Genomic DNA, 17,602 nt, shown 5'->3' on the forward strand with positions numbered 1-17,602 from the left:
AAGTCATGTATATCAGGATATCTTTTAGGCTGATTTAACCACTTCCGGTTGCTCCAGGAAGCTTAGAATCAACACAGGTAGACCTCATAGTGGCCTGATGGACTGACATCAAAGACAGGTTCATAAGACATTCATAACCCACTTAGGCTTCAGGTTGAATTTAGAGGTGCAGTCAATGTGTTGCTATGGGATGACAACGACATGCTAGTTGACTTGCTAGGCGACTTTTGTACAATTTCAATATGTTTCAACGCGGGGGTACCATCACCAAAATCGACATGATGAAATTTCCCCTAACGAGCGATGGAGAGGAACCACTGTCACTGCCCGGCCATCCTGAGGTCATCAGGACGTTGACTTTTGTATGTCCAAGGTATTTAAAGAATGCACGTTACATTTGCAATATGATTCAACATCACATCATATTGCAAATGTAACAGGCATTTGCAATATGAAAAACATCACATCATATTGCAAATGTAACGTGCATTCTCTTAAATACTTTAGAAATGCAAAAGTCAACGTTCTGATGACCTCAGGATGGCCGGGCAGTGATAGTGGTTCCTCTCCATCGCTCGTTTTGTGAAATTTCATCATGTCGCTTTTTCCTCATGGTACCTCCCCGTTGAAACATATTGCAATTGTACAAAAGTCAACGAGCAAGTCAGTGTCCATCAGTCAAATAGATATTTTCAGACACCAAACTGATACCATCTGACTCCAAACTCACTTTTTCCAACTCCTTTCGATGCCAACTATAACATATTTCAGAGCAGGCCCAAAATTCACAGCGCTTTCTCTTTAAACCATAATAAAACAAATAATACATAGTTATGTTCTAGCTGCGGGTCCAATGTTCACATTATGTTTAGCCCTATGTGAGGCGACCTCGAATCCCAAGTTTCGGCTCGATAGGTCATTCGGTGTCCGAGCAAAACGCTAATTGGTGCTGAAAATCCACTGTTTTCATTGCCTTGCTACGGGGTCCTTGAATGAGCAATCAAACAGGCTCGTTGGGGTCTGTCTCTATGGGCCGAGCCGGTTTCAACGCACCTAGTCTTGAGACTCTGGGACTTTTCTAAAGGTCGTCCGTTTCGTTGAGGTCAAATGAATTGAAAACATGGCAAATACACGAGGCTTTTTATCGATCCGAGAACCTTCTAGAGTCATATAATTCACTGTGCACAATCGACCTGAGGTCTAGAACAGGTTTGTAAATTTTTAGAACTCTAGGTCTGACGGTTCTTTAAAAGTTGGAACAAAAGTAACTACTGCAGGCACTGTCTGCCTCTTAGCCCCTCAGAGTGTCCCTCCATCATTTCTGTGTGGGTGTGAATTTTTTTTTTTTTGAGATCTGATGGGATGAATGACTGATTTACAGTTCAGGAAGGTTGTCTATTCACATATATGAAGTTTTGGAAAGATTTGACATTTTTAACCCTTTGAAACAGCCCATTTGACACCAATTATGGCACTTCCGGTTGGCACAGGAAGCTGAAAAAACCCACATATCATCACTGGAGTATGTTGTTACAGAATCCTGAGTTTTAAGTCTGTATGTTAAAAATTGACTGATTTACATAGGGTTGAATGCACAATTTCTCTCATACTGCATGTTGGGTATGGCAAACACTTTTAGGGTGATTTAACCACTTCCGGTTGCTCCAGGAAGCTTAGAATCGACACAGGTAGACCTCATGGTGGCCTGATGGACTGACATCAAAGACAGGTCCATAAGACAATCATAACCCACATAGGCTTTAGGTTGAATTTAGAGGTGCAGTCAATGTATTCCAATGGGGAGACATTTCATTGATGTAAACACCTTCTTTTAACTGTGAAGGGTTAATGCCACAAGGTCAGGGTTAGGCTTGCACAGATCGGGAGGACCTTAAGAACACTCCTGAGGTGAAATTGTGTTTCTAACCTTAACGGTTCTCTCTCTGTGTCCCAAAAGCAAATGAAATTGACATTGAGGTCAAAAGGTCATTCGTGTCCGTTCTCTTGTAACGGTCGCTGCGCTCAGACCGAGCGAGCTACGGTCAAGCGGGGCATCTCGTTGAACTCGGCACGGCCTAGAGATAATAGTAATGCCATTTTGGGCTTTGTGTGTCTTTAAGCACCGTACTTTTTCACTCCATCCCTGCTGTGTGTGTGTGTTTGAGAGCTTTTCTTTGAAATCTTTTGGGAAAAATGACTGATTTACACTTCATGAGGGTTGTCTAATCACATATATGAAGTTTTGAAAAGTTCTGACGTTTTAACCCTTCAATACTGCATCTATGACACCATCTTAAGGCACTTCCGGTTGTCACAGGAAGCTATAAATAAACACATATCTTGAATGGAGTATGCTGTTACAGAATCCTGAGTTTTAAGTCTGTATGTTAAAAATTGACTGATCTACACATGTTTGAATGCAGTGATTTTCACAATTGCAGGCTATGTAAATCAAAACACTTTTAGGGTGAATTTAATCACTTCCGGTTGCTCCAGGAAGCTTAGAATCGACACAGGTAGACCTCGTGGTGGCCTGATGGACTGACATCAAAGACAGGTTCATAAGACATTCATAACCCACATAGGCTTCAGGTTGAATTTAGAGGCGCAGTCAATGTATTCCATTGGGGAAACATGTCATTGTAAAGTGTTTGATGTAAACACCTTCTTTTAACTGTGAAGGGTTAATGCCACAAGGTCAAGGTTAGGCTTGCACAGATCGGGAGGACCTTAAGAACATTCCTGAGGTCAAATTGTGCTTCTAACCTTAACGGTTCTCTCTCTGTCTCCCAAAAGCAAATCAAATTGACATTGAGGTCAAAGGGTCATTTTGCTCTGTCTTCTTGTCACTGTCGCTGCGCTCAGACCGAGTGAGCTACGGTCAAGCGGGGCATCTCGTTGAACTCGGCACGGCCTGGAGATAATAGTCATGCCATTGCAGGCTTTGTGTGTCTTTAAGCACCGTACTTTTTCTCTCCATCCTTCCTTTTTGTGTGTGTGTGTTTGTGTGAGAGAGCTTTTCTTTGACATCTGTTGGGAAAAATGACTGATTACAGTTCATGAGGGTTGTCTAATCACACAAGTGAAGTTTTGAAAAGATCTGACCTTTATTACCCTTCAAACCTGACCCTATGCACCATTTTAAGGTACTTCCAGTTGACATAGGAAGCTGAAAGTGAACACATACCCTCCTTGGGATAGGCTCTTATATAATATTGAGCTTTAAGTCTTTATGTTAAGAACTGACTTATTTAAAGAGGGTTAAATGAGTGTGTGTTATTTCATAAAATCATATAAAATCACAGGATTCTCGCAGAGCTTCGAGACCCACTTTAAAAATGTTCGTGTGAACAAACTGCAACTGGATCTGTGAATTTTTTGAAAAAAAAATTCCTCTTCGTGAACATCACCAAATGGACAATGTACGATTTCTCTTAAATTACGATAGATAAACGGCTGGTTCTTTTTTTCCTGACACCGTATGCTTATGTACTTTGACATGAAGCGGTCAAATTAGCACCCTACTTGCGTTTTAACCCTTTAATCCCAGAAAAATGGCCATAACTCAAAAAGCGCAGAGGCCTCGACGCCATCTTGTTCGGGGCCAACTTCCCTTTACTCCAAACCTACGCTCGCCGAGTTTCGTCTTCGAAATATTTTCCGTTTAGGAGAAAAGGCCGCGCTCGTTTGCCCCGTGTTCGTGCGCCTGCAATATGATTTATTTGCCCCCTTGTGGGAATTTTCGAGAATGCGGAGTCCAAGTCAAAAATTTGTTATTTTTATAAAACGGTGACCGAACGTCCGAGACGTTTTTTGGGGTGACTTCCTGAAAGAGCTCTCCGCCGCCCTCGGCCCGACGCCGTCCGCGATTTTCTGCGACGAAGTCGGACGTCTAGTAAGGGACCGTACATTCGCAATGGGAGAATCTTCACCGATCATATGGCTCCCGTCTCACACTTCCCTTAAGGTATGGAAGGGGTACTCTGGCGTCACGCCCCGCTGCTCTGTCATATGGAAGGGGTACTCTGGAGTCACGCCCCGCTGCTCTGTCATATGGAAGGGGTACTCTGGAGTCACGCCCCGCTGCTCTGTCATATGGAAGGGGTACTCTGGCGTCACGCCCCGCTGCTCTGTCATATGGAAGGGGTACTCTGGAGTCACGCCCCGCTGCTCTGTCATATGGAAGGGGTACTCTGGAGTCACGCCCCGCTGCTCTGTCATATGGAAGGGGTACTCTGGAGTCACGCCCCGCTGCTCTGTCATATGGAAGGGGTACTCTGGAGTCACGCCCCGCTGCTCTGTCATATGGAAGGGGTACTCTGGAGTCACGCCCCGCTGCTCTGTCATATGGAAGGGGTACTCTGGAGTCACGCCCCTCTAGTCTGTCATATGGAAGGGGTACTCTGGAGTCACGCCCCTCTAGTCTGTCATATGGAAGGGGTACTCTGGCGTCACGCCCCGCTGCTCTGTCATATGGAAGGGGTACTCTGGAGTCACGCCCCGCTGCTCTGTCATATGGAAGGGGTACTCTGGAGTCACGCCCCGCTGCTCTGTCATATGGAAGGGGTACTCTGGAGTCACGCCCCGCTGCTCTGTCATATGGAAGGGGTACTCTGGAGTCACGCCCCTCTAGTCTGTCATATGGAAGGGGTACTCTGGAGTCACGCCCCTCTAGTCTGTCATATGGAAGGGGTACTCTGGAGTCACGCCCCTCTAGTCTGTCATATGGAAGGGGTACTCTGGAGTCACGCCCTTCTAGTCTGTCATATGGAAGGGGTACTCTGGAGTCACGCCCCTCTAGTCTGTCATATGGAAGGGGTAAATCTCTGAAGACAGCATGACAGCAGCAGTGTTTCCTCTCCAGCCTTTGAGAGAGAGAATCCCCTCCATTAGCACACATCCCTCTCTCATCCCCCTATCCTGTTCATTCCTCCTAGACAGAGACCAAGAACTATCTATCTGCTGAGCCACATGACTTGGCATAAAGTGTCTGTGTGGTCAGCATGTGTGTATGGAGGAGAATGTTTTTAGTTACCATCATTATGAAACAGGTATCTTCTGTATGACATACGTATGATATTTAAGTCCTTTATACCCCTATGTATTATTAATAAAGTACAGTACTCTATATTCAAAAAGTGTGTTTGTATTGATGTGTAGATGTTGTACTTACCTGTGTTCTGTCTTTCAGGTGACATCCACCTGCGTCCCAGCCCCAGACCTGGGGAGGATTCATTTAACTCTGTCCTCCTGCCTTCATGTCCTTCTTGTTTTGGTTTGTTTTAACTCAGTTTGGCATTAGTCGGGTGTTCTCCACTCTGTCTTTACATTCTGATACTCACTGCGGTACTGTACTACAAAAGACCCAAACTAAAATAGTTGATCTCTTTCCCTCATTCTCAGCAGGGCTCCACAAAGTCTTCGTCCCAGAAGAAGAGGAACTCCCTTCCCAGGTACCAAACACATTTTTACTAGTGAAGGACATGTTCTCTTTCTACACCGAAGAAAAATATAAACGCAACGCGCAACAAGTTCCACTTCATATAAGGAAATCAGTTGATTGAAATTAATTAATTAGGCCCTAATCACATGACTGGGAATACAGATATGTATCTGTTGGTCACAGATACCTTAAAAGTTGTAGGGGCATGGATCAGAAAACCCGTTAGTCCCTGGTGTGACCACTATTTGCCTCATGCAGCGCGACACATCTCCTTAGCAAAGAGTTGATCAGGTTGTTGATCGTGGCCTATGGAATGTTGTCCCACTCCTCTTCAATGGCTGTGCAAAGTTGCTGGATATAGGCGGGAACTAGAACGCGCTGTCGTACACGTCGACCAGAGCATCCCAAACATGCTCAATGGGTCTGGTGAGTATGCAGGCCATGGAAGAACTGGGACATTTTCAGCTTCCAGGAATTGTGTACAGATCCTTGTGACATGTGGCCATGCATTATCATGCTGAAACATGAGGTGAGGGAGGCAGATGAATGGCACGACAATGAGCCTCAGGATCTCGTCACGTTATCGCTGTGCATTCAAATTGCCATCGATAAAATGCAATTGTGTTCGTTGACCATAGATTATTCCTGCCCATGCCACTTCCCCAGCACCACCATGGGGCACTCTGTTCAAACCGCTCGCCAACACAATGCCATCTGCCGGTACAGTTGAAACCGAGCAAACTTCTCCAGCGTGCCAGTGGCCATCGAATGTGAGCATTTGCCACTGAAGTCGGTTATGAGGCCAAACTGTAGTCAGGTCAAGACCCTGGTGAGGACGACTGTCACGCCCTAACCTTAGAGATCCTTTTTATGTCTCTATTTTGGTTTGGTCAGGGCGTGAGTTGGGGTGGGTATTCTATGTTCTATGTTTTGTAGTTCTATGTTTTGGCCGGGTATGGTTCTCAATCAGGGACAGCTGTCTATCGTTGTCTCTGATTGAGAACCATACTTAGGCTGCCCTTTTTCCCACCTGTGTTTGTGGGAAGTTGACTTTGTTTAGGGCACATAGCCTTTCGCTTCACCGTTTTGTTTTTGTAGTGTTTATTGTTTTGTTCGGTGTCTGTCACGTTCCTGACCGGTTTTCTGTTATTTTGTATGTGTTTGACGGTCAGGGCGTGAGTTTGGGTGGGTAGTCTATGTTATGTGTTTCTATGTTTGTTAAAAGGTGACCTGATATGGCTCTCAATTAGAGGCAGGTGGTTTTCATTTCCTCTGATTGAGAGCCATATTAAGGTAGGTGTTTTCACATTGATTGTTGTGGGTGGTTGTCTCCTGTGTCTGTGTTTGTCGCGCCACACGGGACTGTCTCGGTTTGTTTGTACGTTCGTTCTTTTGTGTAGTCTGTTTTTCCTGTTCGTGCGTTCTTCGTTACATGTAAGTTCTTACGTTCAGGTCAGTCTACATTCGTTTTGTTATTTTGTTTGGTATCAAGTATGGTTCGTTTTTTGTCTTGTTTAAATAAAAATCATGTCAAGTTACAACGCTGCGTTTTGGTCGAATCCCTGCTCCTCCTCTTCGGATGAAGAGTGTAATTACACCGTTACAGTGTAATTTTTATTGATAAAAGGAAAAAGTACGCTCGCCACGCTGCACCTTGGTCCTCTTCTTTTAACGGCCGTGACAATGACGAGCATGCAGATGAGCTTCCCTGAAACGGTTTCTGACAGTTTGTGCAGAAATTCTTCGCTTGTGCAAACCCAGTTTCATCAGCTGTCTGGGTGGCTGGTCTCAGACAATCTACAGTTGTGAGGCCGGTTGGACGTACTGCCAAATTCTCTAAATGACGTTGGAGGCGGATTATGGTAGAGAAATGAACATTAAAGTCTTTGGAAACAGCTCTGGTGGACATTCCTGCAATCAGCATGCCAATTGCATGTGCCCTCAAAACTTGAGACATCTGTGGCATTGTGTTGTGACAAAACTGCACATTTTAGAGTGGACTTTTATTGTCTCCAGCACAAGGTGCACCTGTGTAATGATCATGCTGTTTAATCAGTTTCTTGATATGTCACACCTGTCAGGTGGATGGGTTATCTTGGCAAAGCAGAAATGCTCTGACAGGGATGTAAACAAATTTGTGCCCAAAATTTGAGAGATATTAGCTTTTTACATTTGGGATATTTTATTTCAGCTCATGAAACATGGGACCAACACTTTACATGTTGTGTTTATATTTTTGTTCAGAGAAGGACTTTATTAGGACGTTATATTTCTACTTAGTAGTGAAGGACGTGTTCTCTTTCAGTCAGTAGTGAAGGACTTGGGACAAGATTCAATCCGTTGCAGGTAGTGTATTATTTACTCAGGAGTGTGAGTGTGGAGTGATTCGATTTATTAGGATCCACATTAACCAATGCCAATGGAGACAGCTAGTCTTACTGGGGTCCGACACATAACGAAAAATAAATTACAGACAAAATACTTTACAATTTGCATGAATGTAAAAACATCAACGTGTGTGTGTGTTCACATTTATCACGTACACATGCAGTACCAGTCAAAAGTTCGGAAACAACAACTCATTCAAGGGTTTTTCTTTATTTGTACTATTTTCTACATTCTAGAATAATAGTGAAGACATCAAAACTATTAAACAACATACGGAATCATGTAGTAACCAAAAAAAGTGTTAAACAAATCAAAATATGTTTTATATTTGAGATTCTTCAAAGTAACCACCCTTTGCCTTGATAACAGCTTTGCACACTCTTGTCATTCTCTCAACCAGCTTCATGAATGATTCTCCAACAGTCTTGAAGGAGTTCCCACATATCCTGAGCACTTGTTGGCTGCTTTTCTTTCACTCTGCGGTCCAACAAATCCCAAACCATTTTAATTAGGTTGAGGTCGGGTGATTGTGGAGGCCAGGTCATCTGATGCAGCACTCCATCACTCTCCTTCTTGGTCAAATAGTCCTTACACAGCCTGGAGGTGTGTTTTGGGTTATTGTCCTGAAAAACAAATGATAGTCCCAAGCGCAAACCAGATGGGATGGTGTTTCGCTGCAGAATGCTGTGGTAGACATGCTGGTTAAGTGTGCCTTGAATTCTAAATAAATCACTGACAGTGTCACCAGCAAAGCACCCCCACACCATCACACCTCTTCCTCCATGTTTCATGGTGGGAACCACATCTGTTCACCTACTCTGCATCTCATAAAGCCATGGCGGTTGTAACCAAAAATCTCACATTTCGACTCATCAGACCAAAGGACAGATTTTCACTGGTCTAATGTCCATTGCTCATGTTTCTAGGCCCAAGAAAGTCTCTTCTTCTAATTGGTGTCCTTTGGTAGTGGTTTCTTTGCAGCAGTTAGACCACGAAGGCCTGATTCACCCAGTCTACTCTGAACAGTTGATGTTGAGATGTGTCTGTTACTTGAACTCTGTGAAGCATTTATTTGTGCTGCAATCTGAGGTGCAGTTAGTTGCTGATTTCTGAGGCTGGTAACTCTAATGAACATCTTCTGCAGCGGAGTTAACTCTGGGTCTTCCTTTCTTTTGGCGCCCTCAGAGCCAGTTTCAACATAGCGCTTGATGGTTTTTGCGACTGCATTTGAAGAAACTTTCAAAGTTCTTGACATTTTCCAGATTGACTGACCTTCAGGTCTTAAAGTAATGATGGACTGTCGTTTCTCTTTGCTTATTTGAGCTGTTCTTGCCATAAAATGGACTTGGTCTTTTACCAAATAGGGCTATCTTCTGTATACCAATGCTACCTTGTCACAACACAACTGATTTGCTCAAACACAATAAGAAGGAAAGAAATACCACAAATTAACTTTTAACAAGGCACACATGTCAATTAAAATGCATTCCAGGTGACTACCTCATGAATCTGGTTGAGAGAATTTCAAGAGTGTGCAAAGCTGTCATCAAGGAAAAAGGGTGGCTACTTTGAAGAATCTCAAATATAAAATATATTTTGATTTGTTTAACACTTTTTTGCTTACTACATGATTCCATATGTGTTATTTAATAGTTTTAATGTCTTCACTATTATTCTACAATGTTTGCTAAGAGCTGGCAGCAAACTGATAGGTCTGCTTTTAGAACCAGTAAAGGTTGCTTTACCACTCTTGGGTAGCAGAATGACTTTGGCTTCCCACCAGGCCTGAGGACAAAGACTTTCCTCTAGGCTCAGATTAAAGATAGGAGTGGCTATAGAGTCAGTTACCATCCTCAGTAGCTTTCCATCTAAGTTGTCAATGCCAGGAGGTTTGTCGTTATTGGGTCAAAAATAATAATAATTGTTCCACCTCTCCCACACTAGCTTTACAAAATTCTAACTTAACATTGCTTTTCTTTCATTATTAGTTTTTTTTATGCATGAGTATGATGGCTCACTTTTAGTTGTTGGCATTTCCTGCCTAATTTTGCCCACTTTGCCAATGAAGTAATCAAGACCTGGCCAGATGAAAAACACAAAGTGATTGTTTTAGTTTTTATGGTTTCACAGCAAGAAAGGTGAATCTTTGAGTGGGTGGTGAAGGAGAAATGAAGAGAGACAGCAGATGATGGAGAGATCGATAGAGTAATTGACACTCTTTCTCCTTTTTTGTCCTTCCCCTTTCTCCTCTCCTCCAGGAGTGTGAATCGTGTGATGGAGAGGCACTATGACTTTGACCTCACCTACATCACTGAGCGGATCATCTCTGTCTTCTTTCTGCCTCACCTGGAAGAACAACGTTACCGTGGCAACCTACAGGAAGTGGCTGCTATGCTCAAGTCCAAACATCAAGATAAGTTCCTGGTGAGTTGGGGGGGAAAGGATTACTGTATTTGGAAAAAAGCAATTCACACATCCAAAATGTGAACTGGGTTGGCAACTAAGCAGACTGAAACAGGAAGGGAGGAACTATGCTCGTTTAAATGTTCTTGCAAATTGTTTTCAAACTTTTGCGTGCGCTAATGAACATGACCCTGGTGCTGGGAACATCAGTCGATACATATGTATAAAAAGAAGCTCACATACCGTATTGCCACTCCACAAAGTTAATGTATTGTCTTATCACCCCACCATGAAAGGACTGGCATAGGTGCAGGCTTTTGCTCCTGCCAAGCAGTAACACTCCTAATTCAATTTATCAACTAGTCATTGTCTTCAATTAAGGCTTTGATTTTTGTAATGGGGCATTTTACTACTCGGGTGAAGCAAATACCTGCATCCACAACGGCCCTTACAAGGTAAGGTTTTCCACTTCTGTCCATATGGAGATAAAATGGACATTTAAATGGAATACATTTATTGTATAATCCATTTTATCAAACATTATACTCACAAATTGCAATGAAAAGATCACATTTCATTTGAAACAGATTTTAATTTCTCCCTTATACTTTTATGATACCAAAAACAAAGGTGTGTGTGTTTGTTTGTTTGTTTGTTTACTTGTTCTGGCAGAAATGTCATGATCCGTGAACAACAGTGTTTTGTATCGTAACCTGCGAACCATTGAGCTAATGCCATCTTCTTCCATTAGTCTTTTATATAGCTAATAAGTGACCATTAGTCATGCTTAAATTACGTTTTGGTATTAACTACGTTACTGTGTGGTGTTATGAAGAAGGGAATGCAAACAGTATATTGTTCTTTGTAAACAAACACTCATTGTTTTGTTTCCTCTAATCACATACGTGACGTGCATTTTTGCCACACAACTTGCAGTCAACGTTGAGACAATGTTGTGTTGTGGTTGTGTGCTTGCTGGGTATGACATTGTTGATTGCCTCGTCTTTTTGTCTCAACATCTACCTCTCCCAGCTCTTAAACCTGTCTGAGAAGCGTCATGACATCACACGACTCAACCCCAAGGTAGGTTGACTACATACACACTAGGGCTGACCCCATTTAGTCAACTGGTCGTTTGTTTGGTCGATAGGCTGTTGGTCGACCAAGATGTTTTTAGTCAAACAGTCGGAAATATATAAATCAGACAGGTGTCATGATGTCTGATTCACGCCTGTGTGAGTGGACTAATCCATTGTGGAGTCCGCGGGGATGGCACACTAGTATCACCAGTAGTACATTTACCGTTAATTGCCATAATTTCTAATCTACAATGTTTACCCTTCTCATTGTCAGAGTGGACACGTTGTTTTCAGACTGCACCACCTTGACATTTCATTCCATTTACGAGTTGTCAATTTATTAATTGTCTTTCATTTGTAGCGCTCCTGTCAGTGTTGAGTAAGGACGTGCACCTGATTATGCATAGAAGTAGGCCTCGGGTACCTGGGCAGCGCGCAAATATATGCCTATAAAATGTGCCCATTTGGGGATCTGTTAACATTTTTTAATATACTGTATATATTTTATTTGAAAGGATTTTCTTTTGCAATTTTGTACAAACAAAAGCGCACAAGAAAAAAACGGAAAGAAAAACACAGCTGCCAGACATATGAAATGAAGTATTGCTTAGGCAAGACATGGGACAACAAGAGAAAAACAATGACAGTTACAACAGCAGTAAGTGTTCCTAGTCAGTTTTCAGTCAGTCTCTGTCCAGACGGTCCAGAAACAGAACCCAAACCTTGAGAAATCTGCTGGAGGAGTTGATCCTGCTAGCCATCTACTGAAGCAAGGGGGGGGGGGGGTGACTTCCATTCTGTGAGGATTGTTTTTGCAACCACCATTGCAAACATCAGAGCCTGTTGTTCCTCATACGACGATCTTAGAACAGACTCTGAGCAGCCAAAGAGAGCGAGTTCTGTCACGTTCCTGAGCTGTTTTCCTTTTTCTTGTATTTATTTAGTTGGTCAGGGCGTGAGTTGGGTGGGTTTGTCTATGTTTGATTTTCTATGTTGGGATGTTTGTGTTCGGCCGGGTATGATTCTCAATCAGAGACAGCTGTCAATCGTTGTCCCTGATTGAGAATCATACTTAGGCAGCTTGGGTTTCACGTGTGTTTTGTGGGTGTTTGTCTTCCGTGTAGTCGTTGTGCCACACAGGACTGTTTGTCGGTTTGATTTTCTATTTGTTATCTTGCTTCATATAGTGTTCAGTTCAATGCTAATAAATTATGGACACTAACCACTCCGCGTATTGGTCCGATCCTTCTCGCCTCTCCTCGTCCGAGGAGGAGGAATATGAAAGCCGTAACACCCAGTCATAATGCTTGAAGATGGGTAGGCCTAAGCCGCCACTTTCCTTAGGCTATTGCAAGTGGGCTTTACAAATACGGTGGTTTTTGTAACCCCAGACAAATTACAAGATTGTAGAGTCCAAAGTCTTAAAAAATAATTAGGTAATACAAATTGGGAGATTCTGGCAAAAATAAAGGAACCTGGGGAGAGAAAACATTTTTATGGCATTAATGCGCCACATCATGGAAAGAGGCAATATTCTCCAGCTCTCCATGTTTTGATTTAGCTTTGCAACCAGTTCACTGTAATTTAGCTTGAAGATGAGCTTTGGATTTCTAGGTATTTCTAGTCCCTGGTAAGTTAAGTGGTCATGCACCACTATAAATGGTATCCTCTGTAGCTCCCTTGTTGTAAAATTATCTGTGATACACACAAGATCACTTTTCCCCAATTTATTGAATAGCCAGATAGTTTGCCAAATGAATTGATTAAGTCTAGTAGTTTAGGGACAGAGGCTACTGGGTCCAAGAGGCATAAAAGTACATTGTCTGCATATAACGAAATACATCTTTCTATGTTTTCTACTTTAAGACCTTGGATATTAGGATGAGCCCTTATTTGTGTCACCAGGTGTTCAAGGGTGACAGTGAAGAGAAAAGGACTGAGTGGGCAACCCTTTTGGACAGATCTATGTAGTTCAAAGGGACTGGATGTGTCATTGTTCAGAATAGAGGATGTTGGGCAGGCGTAGAGCATTTTGACCCAGGTGATAAATGAGTCGCCAAATCCAAATCTAGTGAGTGCTTCAAACATATATGACCATTCTATTTGGTCAAATGGTTTTTGAGCATCTAGCGATATAACAGCCGTCTTGGAGCCCCTCCCCTGATTTGCATAAAGAATGTTCAGCAGCCTGCGCACATTAGAAAAAGAGAACGTGCAGGGGATAAACCCTGTCTGATCTGGGTGAATAATGGTTGTTACATGTTTGTTCAACCTATCAGCAAGCACTTTGGTGATAATGTTTTTATCAAAATTAAGCAATGCTATTGGTCTATAATTTGCAGGATCTGTTGCCTCTCTGCCTTTTTTCAACAGAACGCAAATAGTGACTTCATACAATGATTTTGGCAAAATATTATTTTCTGTTGAATCAGTGAACATCCTGAGTAAGAGGGGAGCGAGAGCTTCACTGAAGGTTTTATAAAATTCACAGCCAAAACCATCCGGCCTGCAGCCTTTCCAGGTGGGAGAGCTTTTATTTCCTCCATTATTTCCGCTGTTGTGAAATTTGAGTTCAATAATTATTTGGCGCTATCATCAAGTTTTGGCATGCTGACGAAATCAAAGAAGGCTGATACATCAGAAGCAGAAGCATCGGACCTGGAAGAATATAACTCTGAGTCAAATTCTTTGAAGCAGTTGTTTATCTTTTTAGGGTTTGTCAGCGAAGTACCCGCCTTAGACCAGATTTCATGGATTGCTCTATTTGCCCGTGCGCCCTTTAGTTGACTGTCCAGCAACCTTTCCGGTTTGTCCTCTAGTTCAAATAGTTTTTGTCTCAGCTTTAGTAGGAGGTTACTGACCTGTGAACCAAGAATAGAATTGTATTCATATTTTAATTTCAAAATATTGTTGTAGTCAACCTGAGAGTGAAGTTCTGTATGTCTCCTCTAACCGACTGCGTTTCCCTTTTTTTTATGGCAGACTGAAATAATATGACCTCTCATAACCACTTGAAACGTGTCCTATAGTGTAGAATCAGATACCACTCCTGTGTCATTAGTCTTGAGGAACTCATTCAACTTGGCTGTCATGCAGTCAATGAAAGCTTGGTCTGTGAGCAAGGAGGGGTTAAAACGGCAACTGTAATTCTGTTTTGGTAAAGAAAGATTGAGGGACAACATAATTGGACTGTGGTTGCTTATTAAGAGGATATGGTGTTTAGAATTAAGCACATCAGTTTGGAATATATTAGGAAGTAGTTGATTCTAGAAAAAGACTTGTGAACATGACAGTAGAATGAGTAGTCTGTCTGTGGGATGTTGCAGTCTCCAGATGTCCACTAGATTCCCGGATTTGATTAGATTAGATTATTTAGAACCTGGTCAGAGGTGATATTTGAAGGAGTACATGTAGACAGTCAGTCAAGATACGGAACAAGGTAACAAATAAAGTCACCTCTAATTATTAGAATAGTGGTACTAAGATCTGGGAGCAAATCAAAAACATCACGAAAGAAATGTGGGTTGTCAATGTTAGGGCCATAGACGTTCAATAGGGTGACAGGATAAGAATTAATGTTCCCTGATACATGTGATTTCAAGTGCTTAAATACCATGCCCCTTTTGCGCGTGTGCCCGAGACCGTTCACGTTCCTTGAGACTAATGTGACAGCATTAACCCCCCCCCCCCCCCCCCCCCCCCCCCAGAGAAGCCCGCCCTCCCCACTGCTTCCCCAGAGAAGCCCGCCCTCCCCACTGCTTCCCCAGAGAAACCCGCCCTCCCCACTGCTTCCCCAGAGAAACCCGCCCTCCCCACTGCTTCCCCAGAGAAACCCGCCCTCCCCACTGCTTCCCCAGAGAAACCCGCCCTCCCCACTGCTTCCCCAGAGAAGCCCGCCCTCCCCACTGCTTCCCCAGAGAAGCCCGCCCTCCCCACTGCTTCCCCAGAGAAGCCCGCCCTCCCCACTGCCTCCCCAGAGAAACCCGCCCTCCCCACTTCTTCCCCAAATGAAGCATTGTTCTCCCCATCTCATGTAAATGAGGACCGCCGGGCATGATGGCTAGAACAGATCCAATACTATGCTACTAAGCTAACAACAGTCGAGACCTCTCCACGGTTGTAGCCATCTCCACGGTTGTTGGAAATCAAATCAACGTTACCGCTTATGAATAAACATTGAACTTTATCCTCACAGAACTTCCTCATGGCCAGAGTGTGTCTTAATTATTTAATCACAGTGTGCTTAAAGCATCAGACAAGCTCAGTAGCCTACATATAGTTGGTTTTATTAAAACACATAGGGTGTGTCTATATAGTGAAAAATACACATTTAAACATTTAGACCAATCGATTTGTCGGAAGAACAGACCACTCCAGGTCTACCAAGATTTGTTTTAGTTGGGGACAGACCTAATAAACACACACTTCAGAGTGCTTCTAGTCCAGTATTCATGTGTGAATAAGTCGATAAATAATAGCCTGGTCCACATCTGTTTGTGCTGTCTTGCCAACTACTATGGTCATATTGTCATTCCAAACATGACAATATACTGGCAAGAAAGTACAAACAAGTCTGGGAGCAGGGTAACTAAATAGCCCTCAGAACCTAAAATGTTCTCCTCGTCTTCAGGTTGAAGACTTTGGTTGGCCCGACCTGCACGCCCCTCCGCTGGACAAGATCTGTGCCATGTGTAAGGTCATGGAGACCTGGCTGACCTCTGACCCCAGCAACGTGATCGTCCTTCACTGCAAGGTCAGGGAGGGTTTAGTGATTGATGTATTGTGTTGTGTTTTCTGTTCAAATATGTCCAGTTATCTTACAGCTCTCTTGTATTTGTTTTTCTCTCTCAGGGAAACACAGGAAAGATGGGGGTCATTGTGGGTGCCTACATGCACTACAGCAAGATCTCTGCAGGGTATGTGATGAGTGTGTGTGTGTGTGGGGGGGGGGGGGGGGGGTAGCCTGTTTATTGATAGCCAGCCTGTTTGTGTGTGTGTAGGGCGGACCAGGCCCTGACCACTCTGGCCATGAGGAAGTTCTGTGAGGATAAAGTCTCCTCCTCGCTACAGCCCTCCCAGAACAGGAAAGAACATCTCCCCTCTCTCTCTTTCTCTTATGCCATGCAACTTTCCTGCATATTCCTCCCATTTCTCCTCCTTCTTGTGTGTTTTACTCCTAATTTTATACCCCCGTCTCTCTCTTGCGCTCTCTCCTCCCCAGGTATATGTACTACTTTGGGGGTCTGCTGTCGGGGGCGATCAAGATGAACAGCAGTCCTCTGTACCTTCACCATGTTCTGATCCCCAGCCTGCCCAACTTCCAGGCAGCAGGGGGAGGTCAGTGTCCTACTGTACAATGTGATGTAGTACACTACAATGTCAAATCTGTGTTGTTTCAACTTGAAAATATAAATTACAACGACGCCTAATGGTTACAATTTAAGTAAACTCAGAAGATCAAGTTTAGTTGAAAATGAAAGGTCAAATGTGTGTAGGAACTCTTCTTTTCAAGTTGAAACAACAGAAAATGTTGAGATGGAAACTAGTTGGAACTTATTAGTTTAGTACTGTTAGGAGTATCAACATTAGTATTTTTAGAACGATCAAATATTCTTTTTTGTTTAGTACTGTTAGGAGTATCAACGTTAGTATGTTTTGTTTAGTACTGTTAGGTGTATAAACATTAGTATTTTTAGAATGATCAACTAGTATTTTTAGTTTAGTCATTTTTGAATTATCAACTAGTATTTTTATTTAACTTCAAAACTTTGGGGGGATAGATTTAAACTCCTTCTTCTTTAATGACATCACATCAACACCCTCTTTCTCCCCTTGCTGTCTCCTTCGTTCTCACACTTCTCCTCTCTGCGCAGGTTACTATCCTTTCCTGAAGATCTACCAGTCTCTACAGCTGGTCTACACCTCGGGCATCTAGTGAGCTAATTCATGTTGTTAACGGTGATTGTGGTGAATAATAGCATATGGTCTCTAGTGTGTTTTTCACTGTGTTCCCTTTCCACCGTCACACACAGTTGGTACTTGTGTACCTTTGTTGGGACCTGTTTTTACTGTTTATACGTGCTACTGTCTGTGTTTACATGTGTGCTGGTTTGAGTTTACTCCAACTGAACATGGTTTACCTGTGTTTTACCATGTTGAGTTGTGTTTTGACTATGTTAGCATGTGTTTTAACAATGTTGAGGTGTGTTTTAATTTGTTGAGGTGTGTTTTGAAAATGTTTAGGTGTGTTTTACTATGTTGAGGTGTGTTTTGACTATGTTGAGGTGTG

The 17,602-nt window shown here is 42.9% G+C and overlaps 1 protein-coding gene across 1 annotated transcript in view; it reads left to right on the plus strand.

Moving 5' to 3' along the window:
• The first annotated feature begins 5,195 nt into the window (after window positions 1-5,195).
• LOC129815642 (tensin-2-like) overlaps window positions 5,196-17,602 on the plus strand; it is a 34,936-nt gene continuing 22,529 nt past the window's right edge. Inside the window, exons 1-9 of the mRNA XM_055869627.1 lie at window positions 5,196-5,275; window positions 5,404-5,453; window positions 10,090-10,255; window positions 11,267-11,317; window positions 15,944-16,066; window positions 16,165-16,229; window positions 16,314-16,394; window positions 16,532-16,650; window positions 17,187-17,247. Of these exons, the coding sequence (XP_055725602.1) occupies window positions 10,106-10,255; window positions 11,267-11,317; window positions 15,944-16,066; window positions 16,165-16,229; window positions 16,314-16,394; window positions 16,532-16,650; window positions 17,187-17,247 (650 nt within the window). The 5' untranslated portion in view covers window positions 5,196-5,275; window positions 5,404-5,453; window positions 10,090-10,105. The remainder of the gene's footprint in view (window positions 5,276-5,403; window positions 5,454-10,089; window positions 10,256-11,266; window positions 11,318-15,943; window positions 16,067-16,164; window positions 16,230-16,313; window positions 16,395-16,531; window positions 16,651-17,186; window positions 17,248-17,602) is intronic.

This window comes from Salvelinus fontinalis, chromosome 18 (assembly GCF_029448725.1).
Source record: "Salvelinus fontinalis isolate EN_2023a chromosome 18, ASM2944872v1, whole genome shotgun sequence".
NCBI lineage: Eukaryota > Metazoa > Chordata > Actinopteri > Salmoniformes > Salmonidae > Salvelinus > Salvelinus fontinalis.